The 15,531-nt window shown below is 52.0% G+C and overlaps 1 protein-coding gene across 2 annotated transcripts in view; it reads right to left on the reverse strand.

Moving 5' to 3' along the window:
- Positions 1–5,457: 5,457 nt before the first annotated feature.
- STX8 (syntaxin 8) overlaps positions 5,458–15,531 on the reverse strand; it is a 467,623-nt gene continuing 457,549 nt past the window's right edge. For both annotated transcript variants that reach the window (XM_075994176.1, XM_012761217.2), the window contains exon 9: positions 5,458–5,632. In XM_075994176.1, coding sequence (XP_075850291.1) covers positions 5,565–5,632 — 68 coding nt within the window. In that variant the 3' untranslated portion in view covers positions 5,458–5,564. The remainder of the gene's footprint in view (positions 5,633–15,531) is intronic.

The following is a 15,531-nucleotide window of genomic DNA, read 5'->3' on the forward strand; positions in this document are numbered from 1 at the left end:
CTTTGTCTCCCAGTCTTTACTGGTGGCCTGAGCTCTGGGCGGGGCATGCGGTAAGGATGGAGTCTTCAGGCAACTTAAGGAATATGGCTTCTGGCCAAGGAACTCTCCAGCAAGGCAGGGCCCCGGTTTTCACAAAGCCTAAGTAGCACAGCCCTCACTGCCCAAAAAAGGCAGGAAAAGGGCAGCTTTGCTGGAAAGTCGTAGGGGCTTGCTGGCTCTGAATGCTGTTTTCAGCTAAAAGGATCTAAACTGGGACAATCTGCATTTCAGTCCCCAAGAACCACCCCTGGGATCCATCCTTGCTATTCCCTGGGGCTCCAGGACAAAGGGGAACCCAGGAGACAGGGAAAAGGGGGTCCCCTCCTATTTGCCCTGCCTGCAGCCTTTGACCGTCCCCGTTGGATTCAGAGCCTGCGAGTTGTTTCTGCTGTTCACACAACCAATGTCTTCTATTCAACACCAAGCACAGACTCAAGAAAATACAGCAGGGTTAGTGAATCTCAAGAGATCTTGCAAGAGATTTTTTTTTCAATCCATTGCTAAAGGCTTCGTGCGGTGCAGAGACTGGGCGGGTGCCAGCACCACGCAGCCACCAGGAGCTGAGCTCACTGGGTTTCTGAGAGGCTGTATTTAAACCTCCAAATGGTTGTGATTTCTTTGTTAAATAAACAATTCGGTCATTAGGAACACGTTGTGTTGCCATGCAAAGTGGGGCCGATCGCCACCAGGAAGCTGTAATTTCTGCACCCAGCCGTTGTGAAGGCGGGTCTCAGCCGTGGCTGCTCTAGCCCCACGGCAGTGGTCACCTGACCCGCCCTCCGAAGGCCCAGAAAGCCCTGCTGCGCAGAGAGCTGGCTGGAGGTGCCTTTAGCTGCTTTTTGGGAAGAAACAGGCCACCTTGGGGGCTGGCTGTGAGGAACAGGAGCTGTGTTCTAGGAGCCTTGGGTCACAGCCAGGCCAGGTAGAAACATGAGCGGTCTACCGGTGTGCTGGCCAGTCTCAGGCCTGAGTCCCTGCTGGAATGACAACGCCTGACGGTGGGTAGGTGGGCACGGGATGCAGGTCTCAGTTGGCTGGACAGGCCGAGGAGAAAGCAGGCCCTTCCTACAGCCTCGGCGCACCCCAGGGCTAGGGGGACCACTTGCAGGATTTAAGACCCACTGCGAGACTGAGCTTAAGAGGTCTGTGATGCACTTGGCAGTCTGATTCTCAGCTTTGGTCATTTCCGGTCAAGGGTCCAGTTCTCAAGGACTTTCATGATGTGGCTTTCTTTTTTTTTTTTTTTTTTCTGTCCATAACAAAAATGCCCGTGCCTGTGTGAGAGTGCCAAGTTTCCTCTGGGACCCCACCACAGCCAGGCCCTGTGCTGGTGGCCGCAGGAAACACGCTGTTGAGCAGAGACACAGGAGAAGCTGGACTCGACTGTAAACAGCCCCACCGCCTCCCGGGGCCCCATGATCCGGCTGGGGAGAGAAGGCGTCGGCACCTGCCAGACTCAGTGCAGGAAATCGGCCGGGTCGCTGCTACATACTGGCCCAGGGTGGTGGGAAAAGCCCATTTTAGAGACTGGAACGCTGAGGCACAAGGAAGCTGAGTGACCCTCATCAGCGACCCAGAAGCCAGCACAGTCCAGTCCATAACCCAGACCCCTGCTGGGTGACAGAGCTTCGCAGGGTGTGCCCAGCTGTCTGAGCCTGCCACTAGGGAGGCTCAGACGCTCATAAGGTCCTCCCCTGCCCCTGCCCCTCCCAGACAGTACCCCGGCACGGGATGCCCACTCATGGCAGACACACCCGTAGGTGTCAGATTTTGTTGAACAGACATCTTTTTCTATGCTCTTTTTAAGACTAAATAAAGACGAGTAAGGAATATGCCAAGAAAAATGGGGAGTGAAGGGCAGAGCAGAGCCAGGGAGAAGCAGAATATGTGCATGGATTTTACACTCGGGCTTTATCAAACCGGAGACCCAGCGGGACAGCCAGGCATTTCTGGAAAGAGGTCAGCGTCTTTTGTTACTAGCATGTGGTTGGGAGGAAGTCTGTGAAATTGTACGAAGCAATCAGGGAGGGCGAGTCTTGGCTCCCTTTTTAAAATAAGGGAGAAAAACCCATGAAATTTTTAGCAGGGCCAGGTTAGAGAATCCAGCCAAATAAGAGACAATCTTTAGTCTATGCAAAAGCTGGACTCCGCAGAGGGAGGGAATGGGATTCTAAGGAGGCTAAGGCACCTTTTCTGGCTACGAGGACAAGAAGCGATGTGGCCGGCCGTTCTGACAGCTCTTGAAGCCGAGGGCAGTCAGGAATTCTGCAGCAGCCTTGCAGAAGGAAAGCTCAGGCAGAAAGCACAACCCTGGCCAAGGCTTTTTCATATCAAAGCCACAAACGACTGGTGGAACCTGTGTCCAGGCTGGGGCCCTGCGGGCCTTGAAAGAAACTAATTGTCTTGGGGCTAATGACAGCTAAGGTTTAGTTACAGTTATTAATAATAATGACGTTTAAATGGAACAAAAGTACCAGTTGTACCCAGATATCTGGATTTCTTTATATGGTATTCAGAGTTAAAATGATTACAATTAATAATGAGTTAAGCTAAACAGTACTTGTACTGTTATTTTAATGAAGTTTATTTTCATTGAGAAAGCACCCGAGGTGATGGCCGCTAAATCCCTGCCTTACCTCTCTTCTTTCTGATTGGGGTAAGATCTTAGGGCTCATCAAACCACTTCCAGGGCACTCACTCTGGGTCACCCAGGACTGCCAACCTGGCAGCTCTGCAGGGGAAAACCAGGCTTTGCAAATCACACAGGAAAATGTCACCTTTACATTAGCCACCTAGGGTGGCTCTTGAGGCAACGGATCTCCAAAAGGGATACATCCCAGCCACTTGGGTATGCCTTGCCACTTCCGGCCTGGCTGGGTGGGTGTCCCATGTGAGGAGCCCACACCTAGAGGAGGGGAGCTGGGGTGTTCCTGCCTGGCATGTCTCCACCTGCTGCGGCCTACACCATCCAAGGCCTGGATGGCAGATCCCGGCACTCTAACCTCCTAGACAGCTTATCATCCACCCTGCCCAGCCTGTGGGTCCAGAGAAGTCAAGTAAATTGTCCAGAGTCAAACAGCTAGCAATGCTGGGGCCGGGCCTAGAGCCCATTCAGCCAGAAGAACAGAAGCTGCTGTGTGCAGACATCGGGTCAGTGTTTTGCATGAAAAGCCTTTCAGTGCGACTGAGCCAGGACTCCATGGCTCTGGTTCAAAGATGCCCCGCGAGTTGCCGGGGCTCCGTGCTGAGCAAGTCGAGAGGAGGTGAGAAAGTCAAACAGACTGTCAACGCTGCCTCCCCTGAGCCCCAAAGTAGGGCGCTCCAAGGAGATGCTGTTTGTACAAGATTTGGGGTTTTGCACAAGACTGGAAGATGTGGCTCTGCAGATTCTTGAACTCCTACAGGATGATCCATTAGCAACCGCCCCACCCCACAAGGAGATGCGTCCCAGGGTGCGTCACCAGCCAGCAGCCCTCAGCCCCCCGTCCAGCGTGGGCTCCTCCTTCAGGAACACGTGCGCCTGCCCAGGCCCGCTTCCCTGTCCTCTCCTTCCCCTCACAGCCCGGCTCTCTGACAGCACGGCCCATCCTCCCAGCTGCCTCTGCGCCTGACCTCTCAGCCCGGCGTGACTGTCTCCACGTGGGCCCAAGGGACCTGCGATTGTGGGCAGCCCCTAGAGGTCCGCAGGGGTCAGGGACCAGACAGAGGGGACAGCTTTTGCCTCACCCTGCTTCACCCTCACGTCCTCACAACAGTTCTGTTGCTCTAAATCAAAAGAATGTGCTAGAATCCCTGAGTATCTGCCCCCCTGGGTTGAGACGTGGTTTAGGGGAAGAATCCTTTCCTCAGCCGAGCCGGGCAGCGTTACCTGCGCTAACTCAGTCCCACAGCAGCCCCGTCCGGCGGGAAGGAAATCTTCTTACCTCCATTTTCTAGACAAGGCAGCGGTGGCAGCGGAGAGGTTACTTGCCTGGGGTCACAGAGCTAGGAAGTGGTGCGGTGTCGCATATTTAGGCTTCTCTGCCTTTTGGGCACTTCCTGGTCCTCTCGTGGTTGAGCAGGGCCAGGTGACTAATTCTGCCTGGGGACTGTGAGTGGAGACAGCGGGTTTGCATCCGGGCTGAACATTTCACTGCTGGCAGGGGCACTTCCAGAGCCCCGTTCTCCTCTGCCAGAGAGGCCACCGTGGCTGTCCCCGCAGCCTGGGTTCCGGAGCGAGCAGGTGTGGTCAGAGCACCCAGATGTCTAGACTCCCAGACACCCCAGGTGTCTTTCTAGACACCTGGGGTCTTTGTTCTCAAGGTCCTGGGAAAGAACACCCTGCCAGGCTGTGCACTGTGGCTGTCCGCCCGGTGTCTGTCTCTGTCCAGAGGGGGTTTCAAGTTGTACCCTTGTACGGAAATCCACAGGAGACGCCCCTCACCCTGAGTCCCCTATCGCAGGCTGGTTCTCTCCTCAGTGCAGTCGTGTGCTGTGGAATGCCACCCCCTGCCTCAACTCGACCCATATTCTTTCTCCTCCTGTCCTGGAGGGCAAAGCAAGGCTGGCTGGCCCCTCCTGCTGTACGTGCAGACAGGAGAGAGCACGATGCTCGGCCCTCGGCCTGCTTCTAACTCAGAACCCTCCGTCCCGTGGGCCCGGCACCCTCTGCAGGCCTCCCCCGTCCATCTGCCCCGAGACACGCACACGCGTCCACACGCTCTGCGTCCACACACAGCTGTCCCAGCCGGGTTGGGAGCCAAATAAAGGCAGCGTTCTCCCAACTTCACCATCACGCCTGCCTTTGAACCCTAATTGGTACTTCCCATCCCCGCTTACCTTAGTCAACAGATTGATTCTGGCTGCTTTTTATAAAGATGTTTCAGGCTTGAGAAAGGAGAGTTTACTATCAGCAGGGAAATGAAAAGAATGTGCTTCCAGGTCTGATGGCAGTTCCCACAGTAGAGTCCAGAAATATTTCTGAGCAGTGGCAGCCAGCACCGCAAGAAGGCATGTTGAGCCCTGCAGGGTGACTTGGGCAGAGCAGGGTGGTGGGGTGGCGGTGACACACTCAGACATGTGTCTGTGTGGCCATCCCTCTGCACGGCCCTTACCTCTCTCACCCCCTACCACCGGGTCACACATGGCCGTGACTGTACGCTCATTTCCTACACAGACACGCGGCTTCCCCAAAAAGACCAGACAGTGAGGTTTCAGACTGCTTATTAATCCAGCATCCCCCAGGATGGCCTCACGCCGCAGGGTGGCCGGAATCCATCGGCAGCCACGGGGCAGTGACCACCTGAGGGACCTCTGGCTAGCACCAAATGACCAAGGCTGAAACCAAAAGGGCCACGCTGGGCCCAGTGCCCTAGGTGCTGGGCCCAGTGCCCTAGGTGCTGAGCCATGTGCCTTCGCTGACGCAATGCACGGCAAGAGTTCACAGCTTTGGGGGAATTTATTGAGAGCAGGATTTGCTACCAAAAGGGTGCTGGGCTTCTGTCCGCCATTGGCAGGTGTCACAGCTGGTGGTCTCCTTATTGCCATCAGTTGGTTGGCCAGACCGCAACAACCACGATAGCCACGAGCAGCAATAAAATCACCATGATCATCCCTGAAAAACAGAGCAGAAGATACCTCTTTTAGTGATTCCTGCCAGAAAGGCGTCACCTGCCCCAAGGAGCATCTGCAGAGGACAGCGCCACGCCCGCCCCCTCTGCGCCTGCGGCCGTGCTCCGGGGTGGGGGGTCAGTCAGCGGCCTGGGCCTGCAGCACAACTCTGGCTCTGTAGGCTGGGCTGCAGAGGGCAAGGGCTCTGGGAAACTGGAAATAGCCCTCACGCCCGAGTGCTGTGCCCAGGCTCCTGACCGCAAGAGGGGGACCGGCGGAGGGCGGGGGGCGGGGGGGTGCATGCTATGGCGCTGGCTCTAGCGCCTGCGTCAGCTTGGACCATGGGGCGGGGGAAGCTGCTGGCGACGGCCCACCCTGGATACCCAACTGAATTACACATTGATAGAGCACCAATAAAGCAAACAGCTTAAGAGCTTAATTCTAGAATCCATTTTTCTCCACTATGCGCATGGCTTCACCTTGTTTCTTTGAGTCTAAGACACTTGGGTCACCCATCTGTAAAAACCCCCTGACCCCTGGGACTATTTTCCCATATATAAAATATATATATATATAATATATGTATGCTTAATATGACCCCTATTTGTGGGACAGTTCAGTTTTGTACTTTAAAAAATTTTTTTTTCTTTTTAAAGAGATGGTCTCACTCTGTCACCCAGGCTGGAGTACATTGGTGGGATCACAGCTCGCTATAGTATCGAACTCTTGCACTCAAACATCCTCCTGCCTCAGCTTCCCAAGTAGCTGGGACTACAGGTGTGAGCCACCATGCCTGGCTAATTATTTTATTTTTATGTTTTTGTAGAGATAGGGTCTTGCTATGTTGCCCAGGCTGGTCTTAAACTCCTGGCTTCACGCTATCCTCCTGCTTTAGCCTCCCAACATGCTGGGATTACAGGCATGAGCTGGCCCATTCATTCACATGATGCTGATGAAGTGGAACCTGGACCCAAGAGAACAGAGCCTTCACTCCATGAACTCACTGTCTTCCACATTGTCTTGCCCGGTATTTACCAACGAGCGCTTGGCATGTGCCAGGTACTGGAGGGGACAAGGTGCAGCACGACAGAGGCAGGGCACGGCTACTACAAAGTAAGCCCTGGGGAAAAGTTTGCTTACTGAAGAGTCCTTGAGCTACTGAGGCCCCAGGAGGGAAGCCAGGAGCAGATGAGAAAAAGAACGTGAAGATGCTTTATAAAGTAACAGGGTGAGCCAAGCGCACGGGGGCACATGGCTGTTTGGCCCCTGGGACTGCTCACCGCACACCTACGGCTGCCCCAGGACCCAGACGGCCCCACTCCTCCCCCTCCCACAGGGGCACTCGAGCTACAATACTCTAGGTAACCACGCGCGACATCCACCTGCTGAAATTGAAATGAAGTAATGTTAAAAATTCAGTTGCTCTAACCATATCTCAAGTGCTCAGTAAACACACATGGCCCGTGGCCACCACACTGGACAAAGGCAGTAAAGAACATTCCCATCGTCGCGGAACGTTGCACTGGAAGCACTGACGTAGAGTGTGGGGTCTGGATTGTCACCGCTGTGTCCCAGACCCACAGCAGTGCCCCGGGTGGACACACTGTGTAGCTGGTTGAATCGATGACTAAATGGCTGCTCAACGTTTCTTAAATGCTCACGCAATGCCGGGATGGGGCAGTTTCCCACGTCCGGAGCTCTGCTTTTCCTTGTTCTTGAGTTGGCTTCATTAAATTATATTTTTCTGGGAAATTGCGTGTCTCTTCTGAGTATTCAGAATTACTGGCACAAGACTTCACCATGTTCTAATTCTAATTCTAGAATTCTAATTCACTATGAATTCTAATTCACTGTGTTCTACACTATGTTGTAATTCCGAGTCTCTTAGCACGTGCTGCTGTCCATTTCCGCCGCCTCTCCCGGCTCTCCCGGCCGCCCTTGCCACGAGGGCGTGCCCTCCTAGTCACAGTTTACAAGAACAAGTTTGGGCTCTGTCGATCTCTCGTTTCTTCATTTTCTATTTTGTTAATTTCTGTTTTTATTTTTATTAATCTTACTCCTAGGCCTTCTCTGGATTCACTTTGTTGTTCTTTCTCTAACTTCTTGAGTTGAAAGTTAGCCATTTCCCATCTTCCTTCTAAATCTTGTGCCTATATGTCTACATGTTTTGTTATGGAGTCATTTTATTGTAAGTTTCTAAATTCTAAATATTTAAAAATTCTCACCACTGATTTCTTCTTTGGCCCAATAATTACCGAGAAGTGTTTTTAAATTTCCAATGATACTAAAACATGCTTATCAAAACATATATTTTTTTCCAATTCTAAGATAGTGCATGCACTTATATTTTGATGTGAAAATACCTGATTTCTACTGGTGACAAAGTCACTACTGTCACCACACTACTGTGGTTTGCTGCCTACGTTTGCAAGCAAAGAATACTCCAAGTCTCAATCAGACCAGTGAAAGTGAACACAATGTGCATTTCCATCCAATTGCAGACTTGCTGAATTCTATCCACAGACCCTCAGGGTGCAACGTAGATCAAGTAGTGTAAATTCTGAACCCAACTCGGGTAAGCACCAGCATGCCCCTGGTTTTGAATATTGAGAAAGTACTTAAAAATATATGGCAAGCTTCTTTGTCATGTCACTGTGAGAGTGGATGACTTTTTTCTAATATAGCCTTTCTCTGACAATCCAAATTTTTAAGAGTCCCTACTCCCAGGGACCTAACATTTTTGTTCTCCCGTCTTTGGGTGGATAGAAACCTAAGCCTCTACCCTCAGGAGTCTGCCAACTGGGCCAGATCTGGCTGGGTCTGTTTTTGTACAACATGTGAGCTAGGAATGGTTTGTATATTTCTTGACAGTTGTCAAAAAAGTAAAAGAATGAGATGTGACACACTGTCCGTGGTCTGCACAGGATAAGCCATTTGTCAACTGGCCTTTTGCAGTGGTTGGCCGGCTCCTGCTCTACATCACAATGACTGATAACGACCCAGCTGCAGGATGAGTTGGTTCACTTAGGTTCTGGTTTTCGATTCTCTCTTCATTTCTTTCATCTGGGGATTTCCTTTCTTCCTTGTAAATCCAGCTATGCATTACTATGTGAGGGTTTTACCTAGTATTTCAGGATGCTTGCAGTGAGAAGGGGGGTGTGTGTGAGAAAGAGAATATTATCTTAGTCCATCTTGTTGCGAGAGAGAGAGAGAGAGAGAGAGAGAGAGAGAGAGAGAGAGAGAGAGAGAGAGAGAGAGGGGGGGGGGGGGGGAGAGAGAGAGGGAGAGAGGGAGAGAGAGAGGGAGAGAGAGAGATTATCTTAGTCCATCTTGTTGTGTGTGTGTATGTGTGTGTGTGAGAGAGAGAGACAGAGAGAGAGAGAGGGAGAGAGAGAAGATTATCTTAGTCCATTTTGTTGCCAGAACCAGTAGAACACATTTGCATTTCATTTATTTCTGCCTGCAAAAACATCTTCAGGTTGACCAAAAGCTCCACTCAGGCAGAAGTCCCCCTACTTCTTGGTTGTTCTGCTACACGTGTGGTGTTTGGTTGAAAACTTGTTCCTGGCCCCATGAAAGGTTTCTACTGTGCAGCATCAGATGATGGGAGTGGAGGAGGCGGACACAGACTGGGCGGAGTGTGGGGCGATCATTGGCACTCCAGCCCCTGGGCTCCCCTAACACGAGGGGGAGACGCTGAGTTTTTGAGGCACTAGGGGGATGAGGAGGGGTGTTTTAGGAGCAGGTATTGCTCCTGAGGCTCAGGCAGGATCACAGTTTCGAGAGCACCTGAGGCTGAGCATCTCCATGTGCAGCCAGGGCTTTTCGATCAAGAAGAGTAGAGGCCAATACAAGTGATCCTGAATTTTCAGAACAGGGTGATTATGAGAAGAGTGGAATAAGTGAGGAGAACAAAGAAATCAAGAACAACAATTGGCCAGGTGCAGTGGTTCACACCTGTGGTCCCAGCAGTCTGGGAGGCCAAGGTAGGAGGATCGGTGGGAGGATCGCTTGAGGCCAAGAGTTCAAGACCAGCCTGGGCAATATAGCTTTTTTGTACAGACCTCATCTGTATAAAATTTTTGTTTAAATTAGCCGGGCATAGTGGTGTGCTCCTATAGTCCCAGCTACTCAGGAGGCTGGGCCAGGAGGATTTCTTGAGCCCAGAAGTTCAAGGCTGCAGTGAGCTACGATCAGGCCGCTGCACGCTAGCCTGGGTGACAGAGAGAGATGCCGTCTTCTCCACCCCTCCCCCCAAAGAAACCAAACACATCTGGTTTTAGCTGCTATACATCTAGCTTGAAATCCCAGGGAAGAGGCCTCACGGCCTCAGCAGTCCCCACCATCCCTGACTTGGAACCCTACAGTGAGGGGCTGCCTGGCCTCTCGCTTTCCTCAGTGCATTCGCCACAGCAGAGCTGGAGGAAGCTTTCTAGAATGTAAAGCAGACCAGTCACCTCCTGGCTTAAAATGGTCTGGTGGCTTAAACTGAGATCCAAACCCGGGGGCACAGGAGGCCCTGCAGCCATGCTCTGTGCCCCGTGCTCCAGCCATCCTGGGCTGCTTCCGTGCGTCCAATATGCCACACTCCTCCTGCCACCCGGCCTGCACATACAGGCGCTCCTTTCTGCCCGAGAGCACCCCTCTCTTTGTCTACTTAATCTTCCCAAACTCAGCATCAGGGTCACTTCCTTAAGGAACGATTTTGTGCCCTCCAGTTAGCTGTGTGCTCTTTGCCCCTCTGTCCCCACGGTAACCCTCACTAACTCATCAGTTAGGTCTCAGGTGTTGCCTGTCTCCTCCCCGCATGTGAGCGTCCACAGCAGGGACTGTGCCTTCTTGTTCACTGCCACGTCCCCAGGACCTGGGACAGAGCCTGGGACACAAACGAGGCATGAGGTACATATTTAGAGTAAATGAGTAAGTGCACCGAATTTCTGGAAGGGACAAGAAGAAACAATAGACATAGAAGGAGTGGTCAACAGGGAGGGAGGGCTGAGAAAATATGTCAAGGAGGCCAATTAATGAGAAAATTCAAAAAATGGTATCTACCAACAGATAACTGCAGAGATACCAAGAAGACAGAGAAAAGCTCCCGGGTGGCAGAGACCTGTAATAGCACAGTTTTAGCAGAATAGTGGGTGGGCCTTTGGAACTATTATTAATACAGCCATTCTTTTTCAAGCTGCTAATTTTTCTATCACAGAAGCTGTGAATTAGACAAACTGTGCCACAGTAAAGGCATGACAGCGTACACAGCACCTATGAAAAATAAAAATGCACTTCGGCGGCTGACACCTTAGGCGGTGAGCTAATAAGACGTGATAAATTGGGTTCTTGTCCAGAGATGAAAATGAGGACTTTAAGAGCAATGACAAATAAGGCTTTTACATTTTAACCCTTTCATAGCAAACAGCAGTCCTCTCGGAGGAGATTTTCAACAGGCTTAAGTAAACGGGTGTGTACCACGGGTCAACTGAGGAGGTCGTTTTAAGTTGGTGGGTGACAGTGATAAGCAAAAGTCCACTGCGGCCTTTTGGGTTCTTTTGGCCAAAGTGGAGGTGTCTGTCTGCCTTATCGCTGCAGCCTGTCTCTGTAAGCAGTGCGGCTTTCTTGCAATGTGATCACAGCTCTGGCACCTTTCGGAATGGAGTCTCTCTCCTCGGAAGGATGTTTCAGAGAGAGTGACCAAGGACCTTTTTAAAGCCAGGGAAAGCTAAGGACACTGTACACAGGATATTCACGCACTCCAGGTTTTGTAGGAATGCTGTGGGTACACTGCCTTGCTTAATCCTCATCTCTGCTCTATGCGTTAAGGAAGTGAGGTTCCAGAAGGTTCTCTCTCCTACCCAATGCCTACAGCCGGTAAGAGGAGGAGCTAGAGTTGGGATTCAAGTGGGGCAGACCCCGCAGCCCATGTACTTAACCCCTCCCTGCACCCCCAGAGCCTGTCTAGACTCACGACAGAGTGTGGGGTTGATTGGGGAGGGAGGCCCAGACTCCTTGGGAGGCTAAAAAACCGGGAAAAAGAGTTTGTTCTTTTTTAATCCCCTTTCTCTCCCTCCCTCCTTCCCTTCCTTAATGTTTTATGGTGGAAAATGTTAAACACACACAAAAGCAGACAGCAGAGCACACTGAGCTGCGACGGAGCCATCACTCAGCTTTAACAAGGATCGGTTCCTGGCCAGTCTGGTTTTCTGTCACCCTCACCTGCGCCCTGTCTCCAGTGCATTGTGTCGAAGCAAATCCCAGACATATTTCATGTACAACTATTTCAGTGAGTATCAGCAAAAGGCCCCATTTAGAGAGAACACCACTGCACATAACCACAGAAAGCCTGAGGTTTCCTGAAGACAGAGGGTAGGAAGAGCCTCCATCCCACACCTCTGACGCAGGGACGTGCGTCCGTCTCAAGGATGTGGGAGGAACGTGAATCTTATTCAGTCACGTGTGAAAGAGAGAACTTCTTTCGCCTCAGAATTAGTGCTTAAACCCCAGGGGGTCTAGTCATCCATCCCCCAGCGAAGGAAATGTTTGACATTTCAGAACGAGGAAAGACAGTTGAACTTCTGGGAACCTGCCAACTTCTCAAACAATGGATGCTCTCTGCCCCGACCCCAGCACGGGACACCTGGCGACAATCCTGACTGCAGGGTCATCCCCTCCGCGCCTCACTCAGCTCCTGCCCCGGCCCTGCCAGCACCTGGCGAGGCAGATCCCCCCTCCCAGGGCTCAAGAGCCCCTTTCAGGGGCAGGCCCGGGATGCCAGAGTTACAAGGGTGGAAAAAAACGTCCATTTCCTTTGGTCAGTTTACCAGATGAGTATTACTCAACCACTTACAATATTTACAAGTCCAGCTCATGGCAATTAAAAAAAGACGTAAGAAAACAAACTCCTTTTTTTCAAACTGGGAAAGGATATTAAACACGGTCTCTCAGGAACAGGGCTGTGTTTTCTGAAGATTGTTCATCTGGAGGAATGGTCCATACTTTTTTCCAGTGGAACGCTGGAAACCGGCAAATGACAGCGGGGCCTGTGCTGCCAACACCTCTGCCACCGTGGGGTGTAGGTAACGGCACCGAGCGCTGACTGACGTGGAGGGGACATGCAACGCGGAGTCTGGCTTTGCGTGGGGGGGAGGGGGAGAGATCTCTGCACAGACGTGCCCAGTAGCTGTAGGGGACTGTGGGAGGTGAGCCCGATGGGCGAGGAGGGGGGAGGCAGGGAGGGCTGAAGGGCGATTTCATCTGGAAGTCTTTTTATCTGGTTTTGCCATGAAGAAAGCCATCCTGGCCTGCCACTAGGGTGGGTTATCTTGAACTCAAATGCATATTCTTATAGTCTGCCTTGCATTTCATATTTCACAGGGCCAACAGGCAACCCCATGCAGCTAATAACCTTGAAAGATGAACGGAAGACACTTCTGAGTGACTCCCGTAGCTGGCTGTTTTGGGTTTTGTTTTTTCAGTTGTGCCCGTCAATAGGTGACATTTGCTTATGTATTAACCAGGTGGTTCTCGCTGATCAAACAGATTTTTAGCAGCAGACTCCTGAGCGGAGGTGGGGAACGAGCAGGAGAAGAGACAAAACTGGAATATTTGTTTTCAAAAGTTCATGTAAATGTTCCCTTTAATCCCATGACTGGGCAAATAAGCTAAGAAAAGAGTAGACACTGCGCAGAGAAGGTGAACGGATTTACATTCTGACTTTCAGATTCGACGACTGGAGAATGGCAGCTGCCCTGGCGGTCCCTGCCTAGACCTGCCCACTCCGGGGCTGCGTGTGCTCCGCTGGGGCCACCAGCTGCGGACACTACAGCCTTCCTGCCACTGGCCAGGCCGCTCAGCCGGGCTGGGGGAAACCTCCCTGCCTCTGACCTCACCCCTCTTGAATCTATCTCACCACCCCACAGTTCCAATAACGCCTTCCTTAAAACACTGGCAAAAGTCTTCTCCAGTTTCTCAGTTTTCTTAGCCTGGCATCCAACCCATCCCTGAAGCTTTCCTTTTTCTGTTCATGGATCAACATCCCTCTGCAGTGCCAGGGGTTGCCTCTGTGTCCCCAACAGACCTTACATTCTCTGCCCAGTCCCCTCTGCGTGGAGCCCCGGCCCACCCCAGGGCTCGGCTCAGACTCCACTTCCCCATGACGACTGCTCAGCCCACAGAGATCCTGCCTCCCAGGGGCCGGGAAGCGTTTACAGCAAGGTCTTCAATGACTGTCATCCACCTTTAAGTTCTTAAATCATTTGATAACATTTCTTTCCTTAGGCCACTGCATCTCCAAAAACAGGGATCAGTCTGACGTGGTGGGAGGGGCATCGGCTTTACAGCCAGGGAAATCAGATCTGCCACTGACTAGCCATGACACTTGGGGACGGTTTCCTAACTCTCTGGAGCTTGGTTCCACCACCTATAAAACAAGACTGAAACATACTGCCTTCATGAGGCTTGTTGAGGGGATTCAGTGAGATAAAGCACATAAAACTTCTAGAACATAACTGACACTCAATAAATGGCAGCTCTGCTGACAATAATCCTCACTCCCTGTGTAGCCATGGCCTGAGAAGGGTGCCTTGTGACGGCAGGTGCTCCCTCAATGTCCTGCCCCAGAGCCAGTCTCTCCATTTAACAACAGAAATAAAATGTCATTTGCTCCAAAAGAGAAGGAAGAGGAGCAAAAACAGAGGAACACCTGGGTGGCATTTAGTGTAGCAACAGAGAGAGCAATTCTGGCCGCGGCCGGGCGGCGATGACGGGCGTCCAGGAAGGGTTGGAAGTTCAGAGCGGAATATCTGCAGCATCCGTTCCAGTTATTAGCGGCAGGAAGGGCAGCCGCGCCGGCTGCAGCCAACAGGCGAGGGGTGTAGCCGAGTGGACGCCAGGTGAGCGAAGCTGTGAAAGACCCAGATGGAAAGGCCTGTGCGGAAGTGAGGGTCAGGGCAGGGGCATGCGCTGGGGATGGGGTCACAGGCCAGAGGAGGAGGTTAAAGCAAACCAAAAGGGGCACCCGGCACTGTCACACATCCGGCTGCGAGGGAGAAGGGGTGGGGGAATCCGGGGCTGCGGGGGCCGGGTGGTCTGCCATGCTACAGTAGTGGTGACAGTGATGGCGACAATGAAAATGGTAATAGTGTAACAAGAATAGGAGTCCAAAATAAGAGGAGTACTGTTATACACAAATTGTTTGCCGAGTTGTTTTGTTGGGTTTTTTGTTGTTGTTTTGTTTTGTTTTGTTTTTGAGACAGGGTCTCACTCTGTCACCCAGGCTGGAGTGCAGTGGCACAATCATAGGTCACTGCAGCCTTGAACTCCTGGGCTCAAGTGACCCTCCTGCCTCAGCCTTCCAAGTACCAAGGACTATGGGCATGTGCTACGAAGCCCAGCTAATTTTGTAATTTTTTTATAGAGATGGCAGGATCTCGTTATGTTGCCCAGTCTGGTTTTGAACTCCTGGGCTCAAGCGATCCTCCCTCCTCAACCTCCCAAAGCTCTGGGATGACAGATATGAGCCACTGCACTCAGCCAGAAAGTTTTCCAGTATTCAAATCCCATATTATTCTCACCGTAAGGCAATGAGACTAGGAGGGCAAGGATTTCCCCTAATTTATGGTAAGAAAACGGGACTCAGAGGAAAAGCTGGGTGAAGAGAAGAGCCCAGACTCCTGCGGCTGAGCCGCTCCGCACTCCCTGCAGAGAGCCCTCCGCAGGCGGCCGCCGGCAGCAGGACTGGCTCTGGGCAGACGGCCACGCTCCCCAGGAGGGAGCGTCACGGGGCTCGGCCTCACTTGGGTAGCAGGGAGCTCAGGATGGGAGGAGGCAACCCAGGAGGCCACATAAGTCCTGTGGGATGGAGGCAGCAAACCACAGATGGTGACACACAAGTTGACACAGTGTGACTCC

The sequence above is a fragment of the Microcebus murinus genome, chromosome 18 (assembly GCF_040939455.1).
Source record: "Microcebus murinus isolate Inina chromosome 18, M.murinus_Inina_mat1.0, whole genome shotgun sequence".
NCBI classification, from domain to species: domain Eukaryota; kingdom Metazoa; phylum Chordata; class Mammalia; order Primates; family Cheirogaleidae; genus Microcebus; species Microcebus murinus.